Here is a 16,047-nt window from a genome sequence, read left to right as displayed (position 1 = left end):
ATTTTGACCAGCCCTACCCAGGACATGCTCAGTAGGATAACAGACCACTTTGCAGATTTTACATCAAAAATGGACATCAACAAACTCACTCAAATTCCTGGGGAGAAATGGTGAATTGTTTTTTTTAAGAGTGTCCTACATTCACTAAATACTACCCTATCTCAATCCCTCTGTTTGTCCACTAGTTAGAGCTCCTAAAGATTACACACAGAGATAAATATTATTTAACTAAAATTAGGATAAAATTTATCAGAATAAAATACACACTTGGGGGTTGGATTTGCAGAATCCCTCAGCATTGGGCTAACTGCTCCTATTGACAGCAGTGGGAATTTTACCAATGACTTCAATGGGGAGAGGTGGGCCAACGCTGCGCATTGTTGAAATCCCATGCTTAATATCTAGCATATTAAGGATTTCAAGATAAAGGAAGGCCCCAGCTGAAGTATGGCTTCTTAATCCCCTAAAACTGGGACAACAACTGTGACATCAAGGTCACCTCAGGTGTTCACATAGGATTAGATGCTTTACCAGACACATTCTTGCTCTGTTTGTCAAGCAAGGAGCAAGAATGGAATGTTGGCCTAGGACACACTGGCTGAGATGGTCTCATTTTTCTCTAGACACACCGAGCCCCCGCTAGCATTCCACCTGGTACCTTCCCTGCAACTCCAGGCATCAGGCAATGGTGAGTCTGGATGCTTTCTGTTTTAGGTGTCTAAGCACTTGGCTACCTACAGGTATCTCCTCTTTCCCTGTTGCACCTCCATACTTCCCATTAGCAGAAGCAGATGGACAGGGGAGGAAGGAGTGAGATGTCTATCCTTATTCCTAGAAGTACTGCACCTGGAAAGTGAGATTCCTGGAGTCAACCCCATGATGAATGCAGATTCTAAAAACCAGAGAGTCACACAAACCTGTGCACAGGCCCATTTCTCCAAAGTGCTGAGTAATATTGATCCCCAAGTTCTTCGCCAACAGGCTCCATCAAGCCGGAACGTTTTCTCCCTTGGGCAGCACCTCCTCCCATGGCGCTATTCTCTGACTACGTCACAGAACACTGAGCACTGACTACGTCACAGAACAGCCTGCATTATAAAGGGCCTCAGGTTCCTCCTCTTCCCAGCAGGCTTTGCTAGGAGTTCGACAAGCAAGCCTTCCTTCCCCCACTCAGGGTGTCGATGCTAGCTTGCTCTGCATCAACGTCCCGAGTCCATCCTCTAGGCAAAGACAAATCTCGCCAGTCCTGCTTCCTCCCACCACCAAAACTTGGTAGTAATGAGTTAAAAGGGGAGCCCCAAGCCACTCTGCTCTTGTGAACTTAAACCAACAAGGAACATGAGTCCAGCTTTGTGCAAAGCATGGTCTGTCCTTCTCTAAGACTCCTCCCCAGTGGCAGCTCATTCTGGCACAAATTTCATTCAGGACTGTAACGCCATCCGGCTCAGAAGACAAAATATTGCCTAGGAGATCCCTGAACACCACTGAGCTGGGAAGCTCTCCCAGCCTCAGCACAAAGGGCCTGTTTGAGTTACTCACACTTACCCATGAAGTAACTCTTCACCTTCAGGTAACCTACAATCAGCCGGAGGATAGAAAGCTTATCGAGCCTGGCCTGGACATCCACAGGGAAGGGCAGCAAGCTGGTCAGTTTGTTCAGCTCCTGATTGAGGCGGTCCCGGTGCCGCTTGGAGGGGTTTGACTGTATGCCCTCGGGAGGTGACGGCTTTGGGCTGATGGAGGGAAAGAAAAATGTAAATAAGAAGGCGATGATCAGTATAAACACGGCATAAGCTACATCCCCTGCTGCTAGGCCCTTCCCAAACTTAGTCTGGGCCCTACTGTAATCTGAATCACCATCAAATAGAAGCTTGCAGGCTCTTTGCCCACTTGTTTAAGGGAACAGCAAGAAAATAGTATCTAGCAAGAGAGAGGCAGAGTTATCCAGTGGCTACGGTGCTGCCCTGGGACCCAAAAGCCCTATCTGGATTCTATTCCAGGCTCTGCCACTGAGCTGTTCTGAGACCTTGGGTAAGTCATTTAAAAAAAAGGGGGGGTGGGGGAAACTGGCAAGTTGTTTTCAATGGTGGATTACAGTCATGCAGCCTGCATGTCACAAAGGGGTCTAGGTGGGCACCAGCACAGGGGAGAAGGGGCAGTGCAGTGGGGAGGAAAGAGGTCCACCTCCCGATGACAGGCCTCAGGAAGACTCCCCACTCAAGATTACATGGTTGTCACCTGCTCACTACAGTCATCAAGCACAAGCCGAATGACCAGAGACACTTGCATTTGATGATGAGCTAAATTAGCTCTGCTCCTGTCAAAACTCACTCAGCGATTGTTCACACTAAAAGGAAATTCCATATCCTGGAGCTGGCGAGTTGGGCTCAGATAATTAACATCCTTTCCTTAATAACCTTCCACTTCTTTCCCAGAAAGCAATGGGAGAGCCCCAATCGGAGCTCTAGTGCAAGGCACGTACAAGGCTATTCAGCATTTGATACTGCATCATGTGAGCCAGCTGTCCAGGCTGAATAGCAACGCACACCTCAAGGCGTGAAAGCTAAAGCTGCATTTGCACAGGAAAGTGCTACTCAGTGTGAGCAGAGGTATCGTGGGTATGGTATTGCCGAGGGTTTTCAAAGCACAAGATGTGATTTTTAAGCTAAAGTTTTTTTTAAAATAATACATTTTGAGGGTTCTTTTTATTTACCTTTGGGTTTCTGAGCATCTAGGGTACACTCCGTTCATGGCTGTAAGGTAGCACCATAGGGAGCTGATCCATGATTGGGGCAGCTACATAACACCACAATTCAAATAAAGAAGAAGAGCCCTGAGAGCAGAGATTCTCACCTAATCACCTGCCTCCAGGAGCTGATATTTTAAGAAATGCGTCATATAGCATGAGCTATAGGTACCCCTGTAATCTGGCCCACATCTGTTTCCTGGCACACTGAAAGTGAAATCCTAGCCCTAAACAAAGCCACTGGGCTTTTTGCTCTTGATTTCAGCGGAGCTGAGATTTCACCCGAATCACCCTGACCTGGGTTTCCTGACTGACTCATGAATTTTGTCTTTTTCTGAAAGGAAGATATGTGGCGTCCCTTGATCTGGACACTGTTAGCCCTGCAGTACAGCTGGTCTTCTTTCTATGTGAGTTGTCTAACTGCAAACGCCCTGCACCTTGCCCTGGACTGCATGGCACCCTTGCTGTTTAAAGCAACTTCAGCTAACACGATCTGCAATTGTTTAAAGCCAATTGTTTCCTCCCAGATATCAAAACTCAGCTAGCAGGACCGATTCCATGTTTAGGGAGAGGGGCAGTGGAGTTGTTTTTGAACAAGATACGATTGGCTGCTGTTGTGCCTTCATTTCAAACAGTTCTAAGTGTGGACAGAAAATTATAGTACTTCCCATGAAAAGTCCTATTCACATGCTGCTTTGTAATCATAACCTCTGAAAATATATACCCTACTTCTCACGGAGGTTAGGTATCGTGTCTTGTCTGTATAAGCCATGCCTGACCGATCGGCACCAGTGTTTTCATATATTCAGCATGAGAAAGGCTCCTTAAACACTTTGAAATCATAGTATGCTCATCTTTTAAAAAAAAGAGGTAAAGGATTTTTGACTGTGGGATTAACTGCTTTATAATTATAATCCATTCTTCAAAGAATCCATCATACTTTCATTACAGAATCTCTTCATCAGAAGTTTATATTTTGGCTCCAGCAATGGATCCAGGTGGTGATAGGGAGAAGAACTTTACAGAAAACTGCTTTAATAGAGTTTTCAGTCCCAAATTTTTAAGAGTGAGAAAATAAAATACTCTAGGCATAGCAGTTCTACATCAAATATATCTTTGTTCTCTTATTGCTCAAAAACAGCCCTTGACAGTCCAAAAAGGAAAATAAATAGGAATCTTTATTTTTCAATTTTAAAAAAGGGAACAATGACAATTTCACCATAGTATATTTAGGGCTGTCAGGTAATCACATTTAATGTATGCAATTAACGCAAAATGAATTAACTAAATTAAAAAAAATTAGTCACGATGAATCACCGTTTTAATTGAACTGTTACACAATAGTAGAATACCAATTTAAATTTAATATAAATATTTTGGATGTTTTTCTACATTTTCAAATATTGTGATCAATTACAAAACAGAATACAAAGTGTACAGTGCTCACTTTATATTATTATTGTTATTACAAATAGTTGCACTATAAAGAAGAAACAAAAGAAATAGTATTTTTCAATTCACCTCATACAAGTGCTCTAGTGTAATCTCTACCATGAAAGTGCAACTTACAAATGTAGAATTTTCTGTTTTGTTTTTACATAACTGCACTCAAAAAATGTAAAACTTTAGCGCCTACAAGTCCACTCAGTCCTACTTCTTGTTCAGCCAATTGCTAAGACAAACAAATTTGTTTACATTTACGGGAGATAATACTGCCCGCTTATTTACAATATCACCTGAAAGTGAGAACAGGCGTTCGCATGGCCCTGTTGTAACCAGCGTTGCAAGGTATTTGCATGCCAGATATGCTAAATATCCATACGTCCCTTCATGCTTAGACTTGTAAGCTTGAATGTTTTACATTATTTTGGTTTTTGAGTGCAGTTATGTAAAAAAAAAAAATTCTACATTTGTAAGTTGCACTTTCACAATAAAGAGATTGCACTTATGTACTTGTATGAGGCAAATTGAAAAATATTTTCTTTTTTTCTTTTTTTACAGTGCAAATATTTGAATAAAAAATATAAAGTGAGCACTGTACCTTTGTACTCTGTTTTGTAATTGAAATCAGTATATTTGAAAATGTAGAAAAACATCCAAAATATTTATATTAAATTTACATTGGTATTCTATTATTGTTTAACAATTAAAAATGCGATTAAATTTTTAATTGTTTGACAGCCCTAGTAATTTTTTAATGATGGTCTCACATGCTGTTCCAAAGCAATGTGTATGATGACATACTTGCAGTATACTAATCAGCCACTAAATGTCTGCATGCTGTATAAAGTCCCAGAGAGCATATCCTGACTTCCAATAGTAGCCAACGCCAGGTGCTTCACAGGGAATGAACAGAACAGGTAATCATTACATGATCTATCTCTTCGGCCATTCTCAGCCTCCGGCAAACAGCAATCCCTACCTATCCTGGTTAATAGCCATTGATGGACCTATCCTCCATGAACTTACCTAGTTCCTTTTTAAGCCCCAGGATGTGGTACTTGGTACACAAGGGAGACTAAATTGGAACTCAAGCTGTGTAGTCTGTAGTTTGTAGTTGTTTTCTTTAATAGATGTCTCTTGTTTAAGAAGACAAGTGATTCCATACCTCAAGACAAACAGATTGCTGGATGTCCAATCCTTACTTAATGAAAAGTTGTTTGTATATCTTTTTAGAGGGTGTCAGAAACTAGCTTGTTGACAGAAGTACAGTAAAGTTATAGTTTACACAAACTAAGTTTATAAAAAGCCAAACAAATTGTAAAGCTCTTATGTTGCCCCATTTAAAGTATCTAATGCATTTTAGATCTGGGACAAATTTCCTTAGATGGGCCCCACTTTCTAGTAAAGGCAGAAGATCATTCCTTGCTCATAAGAAAAGGTCCTTCCAGGAGATGGGGACACAGAAGAAATTGACAGACTGCAATGATACAAGAGGCTCTCCTTACAAATAATGATAACTGAGTATGCTGAGGCAGCAGGAGCCTTTTGGTGAGTTGTCAACCAGATGCAAGGGTGAAGGATCTCTTGTAGCAACCAGACAAACCTTGAGTGCGCACTATGGTGGGGTCTATGGTACCTAGTCACCAATGATGCAGGGAATTGTCAGAAAGAGGGGGCTAAATTTAGGTTACTAGGAGGAAGGCTTAAATCAACAGCCTCTATAACAGCTTCCTCTTAAATTCTCTTGACTCAACACATAAGGAACTCCAGGGTCTCAATGGATAAGATACTGTACAGAGGCACAGTTTGTTCATTAGACACTGGGGAAATCTTAAGGGAAGGGACAGCCTGTACAGAGGGGCTGGGGGTCATACCTTAATTAGACTGCTTACCCATAAAGTAAGCACTGTATACCAGGGAAATTCCCGGCTCCTCAGATCTGAAGCTTTACAGCCCTGCCCTCATGTCTCTCCCTGCCCTCAACAGCCACCCATCCACTCCTGGGGGTGGAAGGACACTTCAGTCCTATGTCAATTCCCAGCTTATCCTCTTTGCTGAGACTGTATGGCAGTGGCATCTGTGAACCGCGCACACATCCACTGTGGAAATGGAGCGAGACCAGCTCCTCTCCAAAAGGACACTCTCACTTAGTGACTTTCAGTTACTGCCAGCCGAGGCTGGCTTTGACACAACCTGGGGGAAGATATCCTACCTCATTACCGATCCCGCTTCACATCACAAGTCCTCTTGGATCCGGTTTCTACAGCCTGCTCACACACAGTAACTCAGATTCACAGCAGTATTTAATCCAGCTGTAACGCAAAGGATACCTGTTTTTCCTCAAGAGAGTCTTCTCCATATGTCAGCCATTCTCATACATCACATAGCTGACATTCCTGTTGCTCTTTTTAAACTAACAACAACTTGTATTCTAAACCAATCACATTTTCTGGATCTAATTTGCCATTGCCTTGCTCTGTGAGCAGTGATTTACACCAAGGCTAAGTGGGTGTAATATGCTACCATTGTGATCGGACAGTATTTGCCACCTGCTTAGCACTCGTACAAACGACTGCAAAGTGCTGGGGAACTGAGATTCAACCCTCCATTTATTAGCTACACATATTGCCCTATGCTTTAAAAACTTGACCTCGCGGATGAAGCACTCGGCTGGAACTCAGGTGTCCCAGCTCTGCTAACGGCCTGCTGGGTGACCTTAGACTAGTTGCTTCGCCCACCTCTCTGGGCCTCAGTTTCCCATCTGCAAAATAATGACACTGACCTTCTTTGTAAAGTGCTTTGAGATCTACAGATGAAAAGTGCTTTATCAGAGCTGGATATTATTTCAAATTGCCTCATTTAACTCAAAGTTAAGGAATGTAACTCCTTTCTGGAAGAAAATAGAAATAAAGTCCTGATTGCGACCAGAAAAGGTTGACCATAAAGATAGTTCATGATATCAAGTTACATGAACATGATTCACAATCCACTCCTGCCTCTTCTTTCCCCCCCACCCCCCATGTTAACATTGCATAAAAGCACTATCACGTGACACTGATTAAAAACATAAAAACCATGGAAAATCACTTTCTTCACACATTGAACAAGGATCTGTTTTAGAACCAGGAAAGCAATATCATCCTTAAAACTGCTCTGCGCCGGCTTTACTGTGACACTTCTCTTGGAACCTTCCCCAGCCCCTCCCGCCTGGCTTGTTACTCCAGATTTAAAGAAAATAGTTCAATTATGCCTGCAAGCCCCTCCAGCTCCCAGCACAAGAAATCCCTGCACATCCAAACTAGAGAGCCTACTTCTCCCCTTTTAAGGTGGTTCAGTGGAGTTTCTAGAGCAAGCTCTTCCACGCTAGTCCTTAAGATTTTTCTTCTGCAGAGCTAATGCCCTGTGTCCCAGTCAAGGCCATGAGACCCCTTACTTCACCCATTTCACTCTGTATTTCCTCATTTGTAAGACCCAAACAAACACAAACTGCAATCCTTCCTGCCAGAGACTGGACAGGAGTCCCATCAACTCTCCTCCTCCATTGGACAAAAGAGTTACTACTGTGTAATAGGAGCCCCCACCTGTGCTACAACAAATTCTTTCCCAATAGGGGGTGCTATAGTGTGATTATCAACTAAGGTTGAAGCCACATGCCTCAGAGGGCAGAAGGACAGCTAAATGTGTTGGCTCTATGCTCTTTTTATTTGTAGGCCCCATGACAAGACACACAGCTATATTACATGTATATGTTTTACAGTGCAAAACTCAGCAAACAAATATTGGGCTATCGCCCAAAGCAACCTTCTGCCACTGGAATTTATGATGGAACAGGCAGTAAATATAGCAACACCAAAATAAAACAGAGGGTGTGGTGCTGGAAATAAAAGGCCAAGGACAACTGGCTTTGTTACATTACCACATTGCACCATGCTATTTACATTTGCTACAGTATTTCTCTGTTCTCCACATGGGAAATACTGCAGGAAGCTGAACTATTGCAAGCTGGTGAATGTCCAATTGCAAAAGTGCCTGTGGTATAAATTAATAACATCAGCTAGGGTTTTCTGTTTGTTAGCAGTAAGGCAAGTAGATACATATTCATTGCTTTGTCTTGCATATACAGTTTATTAGGATGACTATTAATAGACTTTCATATCTTAGATTTAAAAATGGTACTTTTTAACCTATTGTCCTCCGCCCAATATTTTGAGAGAATTGGTATTGGACCAAACAGTCCTGCTTTAACAGATATAAATTTCCCTTCCTGCTCCACTTTGCCCCATTAACCCTCCAGTCCTGGCACACTCTGAGGATGGCCTGCTAGGCACCCTGAATGCTCTGGGATACAGTGATGTGTAGAGTTAGTCGCAAAACTTTTGACAGAACCATTTTCCACCAGAAAACGTATCAATTTCAATGAAATTTTTGATGGGCAAACCTCAAAATGAATCATTTTGGTAATGTCAAAATGTTTCATTTCAACTTTATTGTTTCAAGGCATTTCATTCCAACTTTTAGATTATATTAAACTTAATGTTAATCTTATATATAAAAAGTATATTTATACTATAATGTTTCAACACTAAGAAAAATGCCAAATATCGCAGGACTCATGACAAAATGGAGAGATTTGGCAGTATCGAGAGATGATCCTCTGATTTCTAATTTTGATCCTGTACTTCTGAAGTTGAAGTATATCTGTTCTCCTTCTCCCTCCCCTGCCCCCCGAGGATGTCTGTTATTTAAAAAAAAAAAAAAAAACCTAACAAAAACAACTGATCCTACTTGCTGAGATAAGCAAGTAAAGAGAAGTGCTTTTTTGTTCTGTGTTTGTACAGCACCTAGCACAGAGAGTCCTAGTCCAGGAGGTCTCCTAGGATAAAACTACAGCCCTGATCCTGCAACTTGTTATTCTGAGCTTGGTCCAAACGCCCAAAACAAGCTCTGGGAATGGAGTCCAACCCTCAAACTTAAGAATAGCAAGGTGTGAGATGGGGCAACAGTCCTTCACATTTTTGCACATCTGTCTTTCATTTTTAGTTTCACTCCTAAAAAAATTGAATAAAAAAACCACTTGGCTAGCATACACACTTAAAAAGCAAGTCAAACTCCCCTCCTGCACAGAAATCTCAGCCCCCATCAAGCCCCTCCTCCAACAAGCAGGTAAATAGCTACATCTCCTAGCAGGCCCACAGACCAGGGCTACTTTGCATCAGGCTGCGAGGGGCAGCAGGTGCCAAAGTCAAGAGCTTTGTACATGGTAAGAACACTTAGCCTCTCCATTTATGTTTTATTGGCTAACAATAGGGAGCTTCTGATTGAACAGGGGTTGCTGCAATAATAGGGCAGACCCGCCTGCAGACAACACCCTTTTGATAGCCCTACCTACCTGCCACCTTCGCTTTCTTTATAATTCGATTGGGGGCCAGCAGAGTGTAGTCTTGAAACTCTTTTTTGTTATAACATGGGGTCACTATATGGAAAAAGCTGAGAAACACTGGTATAAGTTAATTCAATAAAATTAAAACTAGTAGTTTTCCAGGCTGATACGGACAATTGGACATGCTATCTGCTTTAGAATCCTACATGCCTCTTGAACACCCCATTACTGCCATTCAATGCATGTCACATTAGCCATTTTATCTCATGCATGTACATTCGTTGCCAAGTCTCTAGCATTGCATTTATCTGCCCCCATGTATTTGCCTGCTCTCCGCCTTCCGTACCTCCAAACCTTTCTTCCTGTGACTTTCTAAATAAATATGGACTATGACACATCCATTCAATTATACCACACGACTCTGAAACAAACTCCAAAAGGCAGTGTTAGCTATGCCTTGGAATCATTGGCAGACCTGTACTGGATTCAAGTGTCCAGTTTGGAACAAGAGAGGGACTTGGGCAGAAAGATCACAGCTGGGCATAGGAATGGCGGTCACTAGCAGATGAATTTGGAAGTATCATGTCAACCGAGGATGAACAAGCAGTTCACAGATTCCAACTCAGATCAACATTTTCCCACCTTAATAAAGAACAAATACAACTGGCCACTGGACGAGTAGAAGTTAACACTTTGTCTGTGAAAAATCCAGTGCTTGAGTCGTATAGGTCCTGTGGTAGACCTTTTGAAACGGTAAGTGCTTTGGAAATCTCACGAGGACAGCAGGGGAAGAAAGCAATACGGTGCCTGATCCCCCATTTCCCCAAACCTTATGCAATCATTTACACCCATGCAAAGTGGGCGTGAAGCCTTTCTAATCTGGAAGCATTTTGCACAGTATTAGTGACTGCACAATGGAAAGCAGTGGAGAATCAGAGCCATTATCTTTTGCCCTGACTTGTCACTCCAGCAAGGGCAAAGGTCTCTCTCTCACTGCAACTCTAGGAAGGAGTCGTCTTTCCTCGAGGGCACTGGGCAGAAAAACCTGATTAGTTTCTTCAGTACAGAATAGCCTAGTGTTTCCACCAAGCTGCTCTACTTGTAAGACACCCTAAAAACCATGCATACAGCCTGGTTTGTCATCAGTAGATTACTTTGAGCAAGCCCCAAATTTCCACAAATCACTGCCCATTTCGTTTTCTGACGATTTGCATCACGTTCTCACAGTCCCAAAGGGAATTTACGGCTTTAAAACACCTGAGAAGGGTTTTAACTAGACTTCCCAAACCAGGAAACACCACCTTTATGCAGCTCTTTCTTCCCTGGGAATTGCTTTTTTTTTTTAAGAGAGTCAACTTATCTCTAGAGCTGAACTGCTAAGTGAACCTGGGGAAGCAAATTTCTTCAGCACAAACCTTCGGGTAACTCTTTGGACAATTTAAGATTTTAGAGTCAAACTCTGCGACTCCAGCCTGCCACATGATGGGACTTAAGTGACATCAGAGACCCACAACCCAATGGCTAATTTCAGCAGTCCCCACCCAGAGATCCAGGTGTATTTTACAACCAGTTACCGATCACACAAATGCTTTAGGAATAAGTGATCCAAACGGGAAGCAAAGGGACTGCAGAAGACCATGCCTTGTGAGGTCTGTCCAAGCTGCTCTGGAGGTGATCCCACCGGGAGAGGCCAGCCAGTGGTTAGAGGGCAGTAGTCGTGACCATGGTAAACCTCAGTTCAATCCCTGCTCTGCCCCCAAATAGCCTAGCTGAGGTCGCTGTTCTGCACCTGTTTCTCAGCTGTAAAACGGGGCTAATGGCACCGTGCTACCTCACCAGGGTGCTGGGAAGGCTAGCCATTCAAGGCGATCCTAGGTGAGGGGGAAGAAATGAAGCGCAGGGCACGGACTAGCCCGACCGAGAGAGCCAGAGGACAACCTGCGTGTGCAGGGCTGGTGAGCGAGATCCGGAGCCAGGGGAGACACTGACTCTCCCGCGGATGAAAGCGCTAGCGCTGCGATGCAAAGGCTGGGCGGGCGCAGGCCAGGAGAGGACAGAGCCCCGCAAAGCGGGGACGGCTAGGGAAGGGAGCGGCTCTCGCCCTGCACCTACCTTTTCTGCACCGGCTTCTTCCTCTTCTTCATGGCGTACACGCCTCCCGTCGGCAGCATGGCGAGGCCGGGGGACACCCCGCGGAGGAGGAAAGTCCTCTCCGCCCAGCCGGCCGACGGAGGGAGCGATTCGGAAAGCGGCCGGGCTGCCCGAGGGAAAGACTCCCGGAGTCCCGGGACTGCCCGCCTGCAGCGCAGCGGCTGGTCCCGGCCGCCCCCGCCCGGCCCCGCGGGGACTGGAACAAAGTTGAGGACGGAGGCGGCGGCTGGGCAGGTAACAAGGGAGGCTCTGCGAAACGGGCTCTTCCGCCCCCACCCCGGGCAACACCCTGGCCGGGAAATCACAGCCACCGGGGCGGGAGCTTTTAAGGTGGAGCGGAGCGCGGCTGACACCACGGCCCCTCTGACCCACCCGGCCCCCTGCCTGTTTTCCTTTGAGGGTGGAGGGTGTCACGGCGTTGCCTGTTCCCGTTTACTTGTGCAGCCCCCGCTGCGCCCTCCCCACCCCCCCGGCCACGGGGCAAAGGCAGGCAGCCGCAATGCTGAAAACTACAGAGAGGATGGTCTGGCTGCTGCTGCTGCAGCGCTGGGGAGCTTCCCGGCTGCTCAGTGCCTGCTGTGGCCCCTTATGCCAGCTGCCGGCAGGGGAGGGTGTGCTCAAAGGCACCAGCTGACACCTAGCGCCCAGCCAGGCAGAGCAAGAGGGAGAGAATCTTAGAAACATAGCGCTCGAAGTAAGCCCCCCAGTCCAGCCCCCAGCAGGAGAGAGGCCATGGCCGTGCCTTGCCTTTGTAACCTCGGAGATCAGCTTCCTGAGCCCAGAGCTCCTTTAAATTCAGGGTGGTGCAACAGGGCAAAGACGGAAGAAGAAGCATTATTTCAAGGCTCTCAAAAAGCTGCTCCGCACAGCTCACTCCTGCCCCACCATGGTCTCCCTCTGCTCTGCGCCTCTAGACAAGACAAGAAGAGCCAGCCTGACCCTGGGTCGCGTGGGGGCTGGATAGGCGCTGAAATAGCTCCGGTTTTCTTCGCAGACTCCCTGTACAGTACCTCTCGGAAGAGTGATGTGACTTTGTAACGTTGAAATTCTGCGTGTTTCTGTAGCTTATCAGGCCCCCGTCTGGTCGTCTGCAGTCAATGGAGTCTTAGCATGGAGGAAGCAGGTTCAGGGCCCGAACAGCTGGGGAGTGCACATTTCAGAGAACAACCTGCACCTAGGCACCTGCAGATGGCAACCTTCTAAAAGACACGGGAGAGGATTTTTTTCTAAGCAGCCAAGAAGGAGAACTGGTGGAAAGAGAGATAGCGAAGCGGTGTTCTGTCTCTTACCCATTAGGGTGGAAGAGAAACAGTAGACTTCTCCCTCTGTAGCATGGGAAGAGCCTTGAGGAGGTGTGACATTCCTATTATGATGCATGGCATCTCTTTTCATAGGCTATATTCACCCTAGTTATCTACCTTCAGTTAAGTAAGAAGAACCAACACTGTAACCTGTTTTCTGTTCTCTTTCTGCCAGAATAAGAGGCTGTTCAATGAAACTGAAAAGCAGCAAAGTGAAAATTGATCAAAGGAAATACTTTTTTGTACAAAAACTGTAATTAGACTCAGTACCTATAATCCTATTACCTTCAGCCCCTGTTCATCATAACCCTGGAAGGAAAAAAGATCTCCCTTCCTCAGGAGCCTCCCCACTGCTACCATTTCCTTCCTCCTCTTTTTTAATCAAACTAGTCAGCTGAAGGGCCAATTAGTTCCTTCATTTACCCAGCCTTCCCATCTGATTAGCTAATTTGTCCCTATTTCCTCAATCAGCTGTCACTGGGGAAAGCAATTGATGCTACAATGATCAGAGGGCTGATCCATCTATTAGACCTCAGAGCTCTTTCATAACTGGGAAGAGGTCATGACTGACATCATGTTAGCTATCCTGGCTTTGTCCCTACTATGGACACCTTTTAACACATTAGCTAGTTGTGGTCAAGCTAATGAAGGAATCTAGGGTCAACCATGACTAGCTAACATATGTTAAAAAGCTGTCTACACCAAGGAAAAAGTCATAGCTGGTGTTGTATTAGCCAACATGACTATTTTTCCTAGTCAAGCAATGGCCATTGAACTAATAGATTTTAAGGGACCATCATGACCATATAGTCTGAGCTCCTACATAACACAGGCCAAAAAAATTCCTCCAGTGATTCCTCCAACAAGCCTATCACCTCTGGTTGAGCTATAGCATACCTTTTTGAAAGAGCCTCAATCTGATTTAAATACTCCAAGTGAGGGAGAATCCACCATTTCCTTAGGTAAGTTGCCCCAAAGGTTAACTACACTCTTTTAAAATTCTGCATCTTATTTCCAGTCTTAATTTATCTAGCTTCACCTTCCAGCCACTGTTCAATGGTCCAAACATCCCAGCCAGTTAGGATTTTACAATGCCTACCATGAAGGGCCCCCCACAAGCAGATAGCTTGAGAGGTTTTCCATTCTAGAGCGCTTACACATCGCTGAGCCTCTGGTGACATGATCTTCATAGGCAGGCCCTTCTGCCCAAGCAGAGCCTCAATGGGAAACTGCACAGGCATAAGAGTCCACTCAGACCCACCAGACTGCAGGAGTAGTAGGCTGTAAATTATATCGCGGAGGGACCTTCTCTTAACATGTATGTATCCAGCAGCTAGCGCAGTGGGAGCCAACCTTGGCTGGGGTCTTTGCCAATACCATAATAAAGAGAAGCTCAGAAGCTAAATTCTGTTTCCTCTGGCATGTTCTTGTCTATTCAGTCTTGTGCAGAAGAACCAGGATGGGGAGGGAGCTTTTGTAAGTGTTTGTGGAGATGTTCCAAGAATAAGCTATAGAGCAGCCATTTTGGAAAAATGAAGTAGAGAAGAAGAATAGCCCTATGGAGAGGATTCTAGCATGGCTCTCAGAAGATCCAGTTTAATTCCTTCCAATGCCACAGGCTTCTTGTGTGATCTTAGGTAAGTCATTTAGTCTCTCTGGCCCAGGTCCTCAAAAGGTATTTAGACTCCTGACTTCTGTGGAAATTAGGAGCCTCACTACGGTTGAAGATGTGTGCCTCATCTCCTGCTCTGTAAAACAGAGGTGATCGTGCTTCCGCATCTCCTATGGATGTTGTGAGGATAAATACGGTAGGAGATTGTGAGGTTCTCAAATAGTACACAGAAGGCAACCATCCTTCGGATAGAGTGGAGTAATGGGAGACTAGCATCAACTCATTTCTTTGCCATAGGTTTCTCTCTCTTCTTTAATACAATGGTCATTTTGAAGAAGAGTGTTTGTAAAGATGCCAATTGAAATACTACCATTAGGCTTCAGAGTAAAGCATACTGCCTTCAGGGGGCAGAAAGGCATTTCCCTTCTCCTCTCTCACTCCATACATACAGCATTTCTCTGTTAGGTTAGGTGTTCTTGCTTCCTTCTGAAATCTCAGCTATTGGGCTCTGCTAGAGGAAAGATACCTGAGTAGATAGACAAAATCTTTGATTCTTGAGAGTGGATGAACCATTTGTTCTTGTTGAAGGTGATCCGAGACAGGTGCTAAGTCAGTATGATAAGGAAGAGGAGTCAAAGGGACCTTCATACTGAAGCATTCTGAAAAGGAACATTTATCTAGAAGGAAACATGGATTTGGCCAATATTTCAACATATCCCTTTTGCTCGTATATAGGTTTTAAGAAGAGTTTCCTCCTGACAGATCAGCTTCTTTCTGCTTTACCTGCCAATGAAGTTAGACCCCTGGAATTTGAAGATGTGACATCCCAATCAGCTGTGGCCCATTTACACAGATGCCAGAAGATCGCCAGCTGGCAGGTTTACATGTGATCTTCTGAGCGGTACCAACTACTCCATAATCTAGGAGTGACTGCACCATGTAGTCACATCAACATGACAACCTGCTCCCTAAGCCATGGCAAAGATGCTTACAGTCAGTGTGATTCTTTCAGTGTCTTGGCTATTGAGGAATGAGTTGCTGTGTGCTAAAGGCTCTCTGACTCCAATAGAGTCCTGATTTTTATTATTTGTAGGCACTTCTTGGGTTGGTGTGGAAGGAATTCCAGTCTATGATGTCACAGAAGAAATAAAATAATAGCCTCTAGCGCCATACTTATTCCATTTTGGGGTGATTTTAATAGTATGTCTGAGAAAATTGGTAACATCAGACTGATGGTTTTGAGACCAGATGGTAGACTTCTAAAATAATGTGAAGCCAGCATCAGCAAAAAATATTCATAGGGAATGATAGCTGAATAGTCCTGGATATAGTGGACATATGCAAGATTGTGTCCTTAAAGTCTAAACAGAGAAATCTTTTAGTGAAAGGAGACTAACCTTTTTTAGAGTTATAG

At 44.5% G+C, this 16,047-nt stretch overlaps 1 protein-coding gene across 7 annotated transcripts in view; it reads right to left on the bottom strand.

Moving 5' to 3' along the window:
• The window catches only part of LOC137153378 (aryl hydrocarbon receptor-like), a 107,031-nt gene extending 93,629 nt beyond the window's left edge, over positions 1–13,402 (bottom strand). The window contains exons 1-3 of one of the 7 annotated variants that reach the window (XR_010919781.1): positions 13,292–13,390; positions 12,731–12,919; positions 1,546–1,733 (exon numbers count right to left, since the gene is read on the bottom strand). Coding sequence is in view for 1 of the 7 variants with exons in the window: in XM_067548630.1 (XP_067404731.1) it covers positions 1,546–1,733; positions 11,682–11,740 (247 nt within the window). In the remaining 6 variants the exon portion in view is untranslated. Of the gene's footprint in view, positions 1–1,545; positions 1,734–9,578; positions 9,677–11,681; positions 12,137–12,730; positions 13,232–13,291 lie in introns of those variants that run through there. The other 6 variants (XR_010919783.1, XR_010919780.1, XR_010919778.1 and 3 more) reach the window with 6 other exon arrangements.
• Between the last annotated feature and the right edge of the window lie 2,645 nt (positions 13,403–16,047).

The sequence above is a fragment of the Emydura macquarii genome, unplaced genomic scaffold, assembly GCF_026122565.2.
Source record: "Emydura macquarii macquarii isolate MOO-44397 ecotype Brisbane River unplaced genomic scaffold, CSIRO-AGI_Emac_v2 contig_1253, whole genome shotgun sequence".
NCBI classification, from domain to species: domain Eukaryota; kingdom Metazoa; phylum Chordata; order Testudines; family Chelidae; genus Emydura; species Emydura macquarii.
Note: the sequence above shows the minus strand (reverse complement) of the source record. Positions and strands in the feature narration are given on the sequence as shown.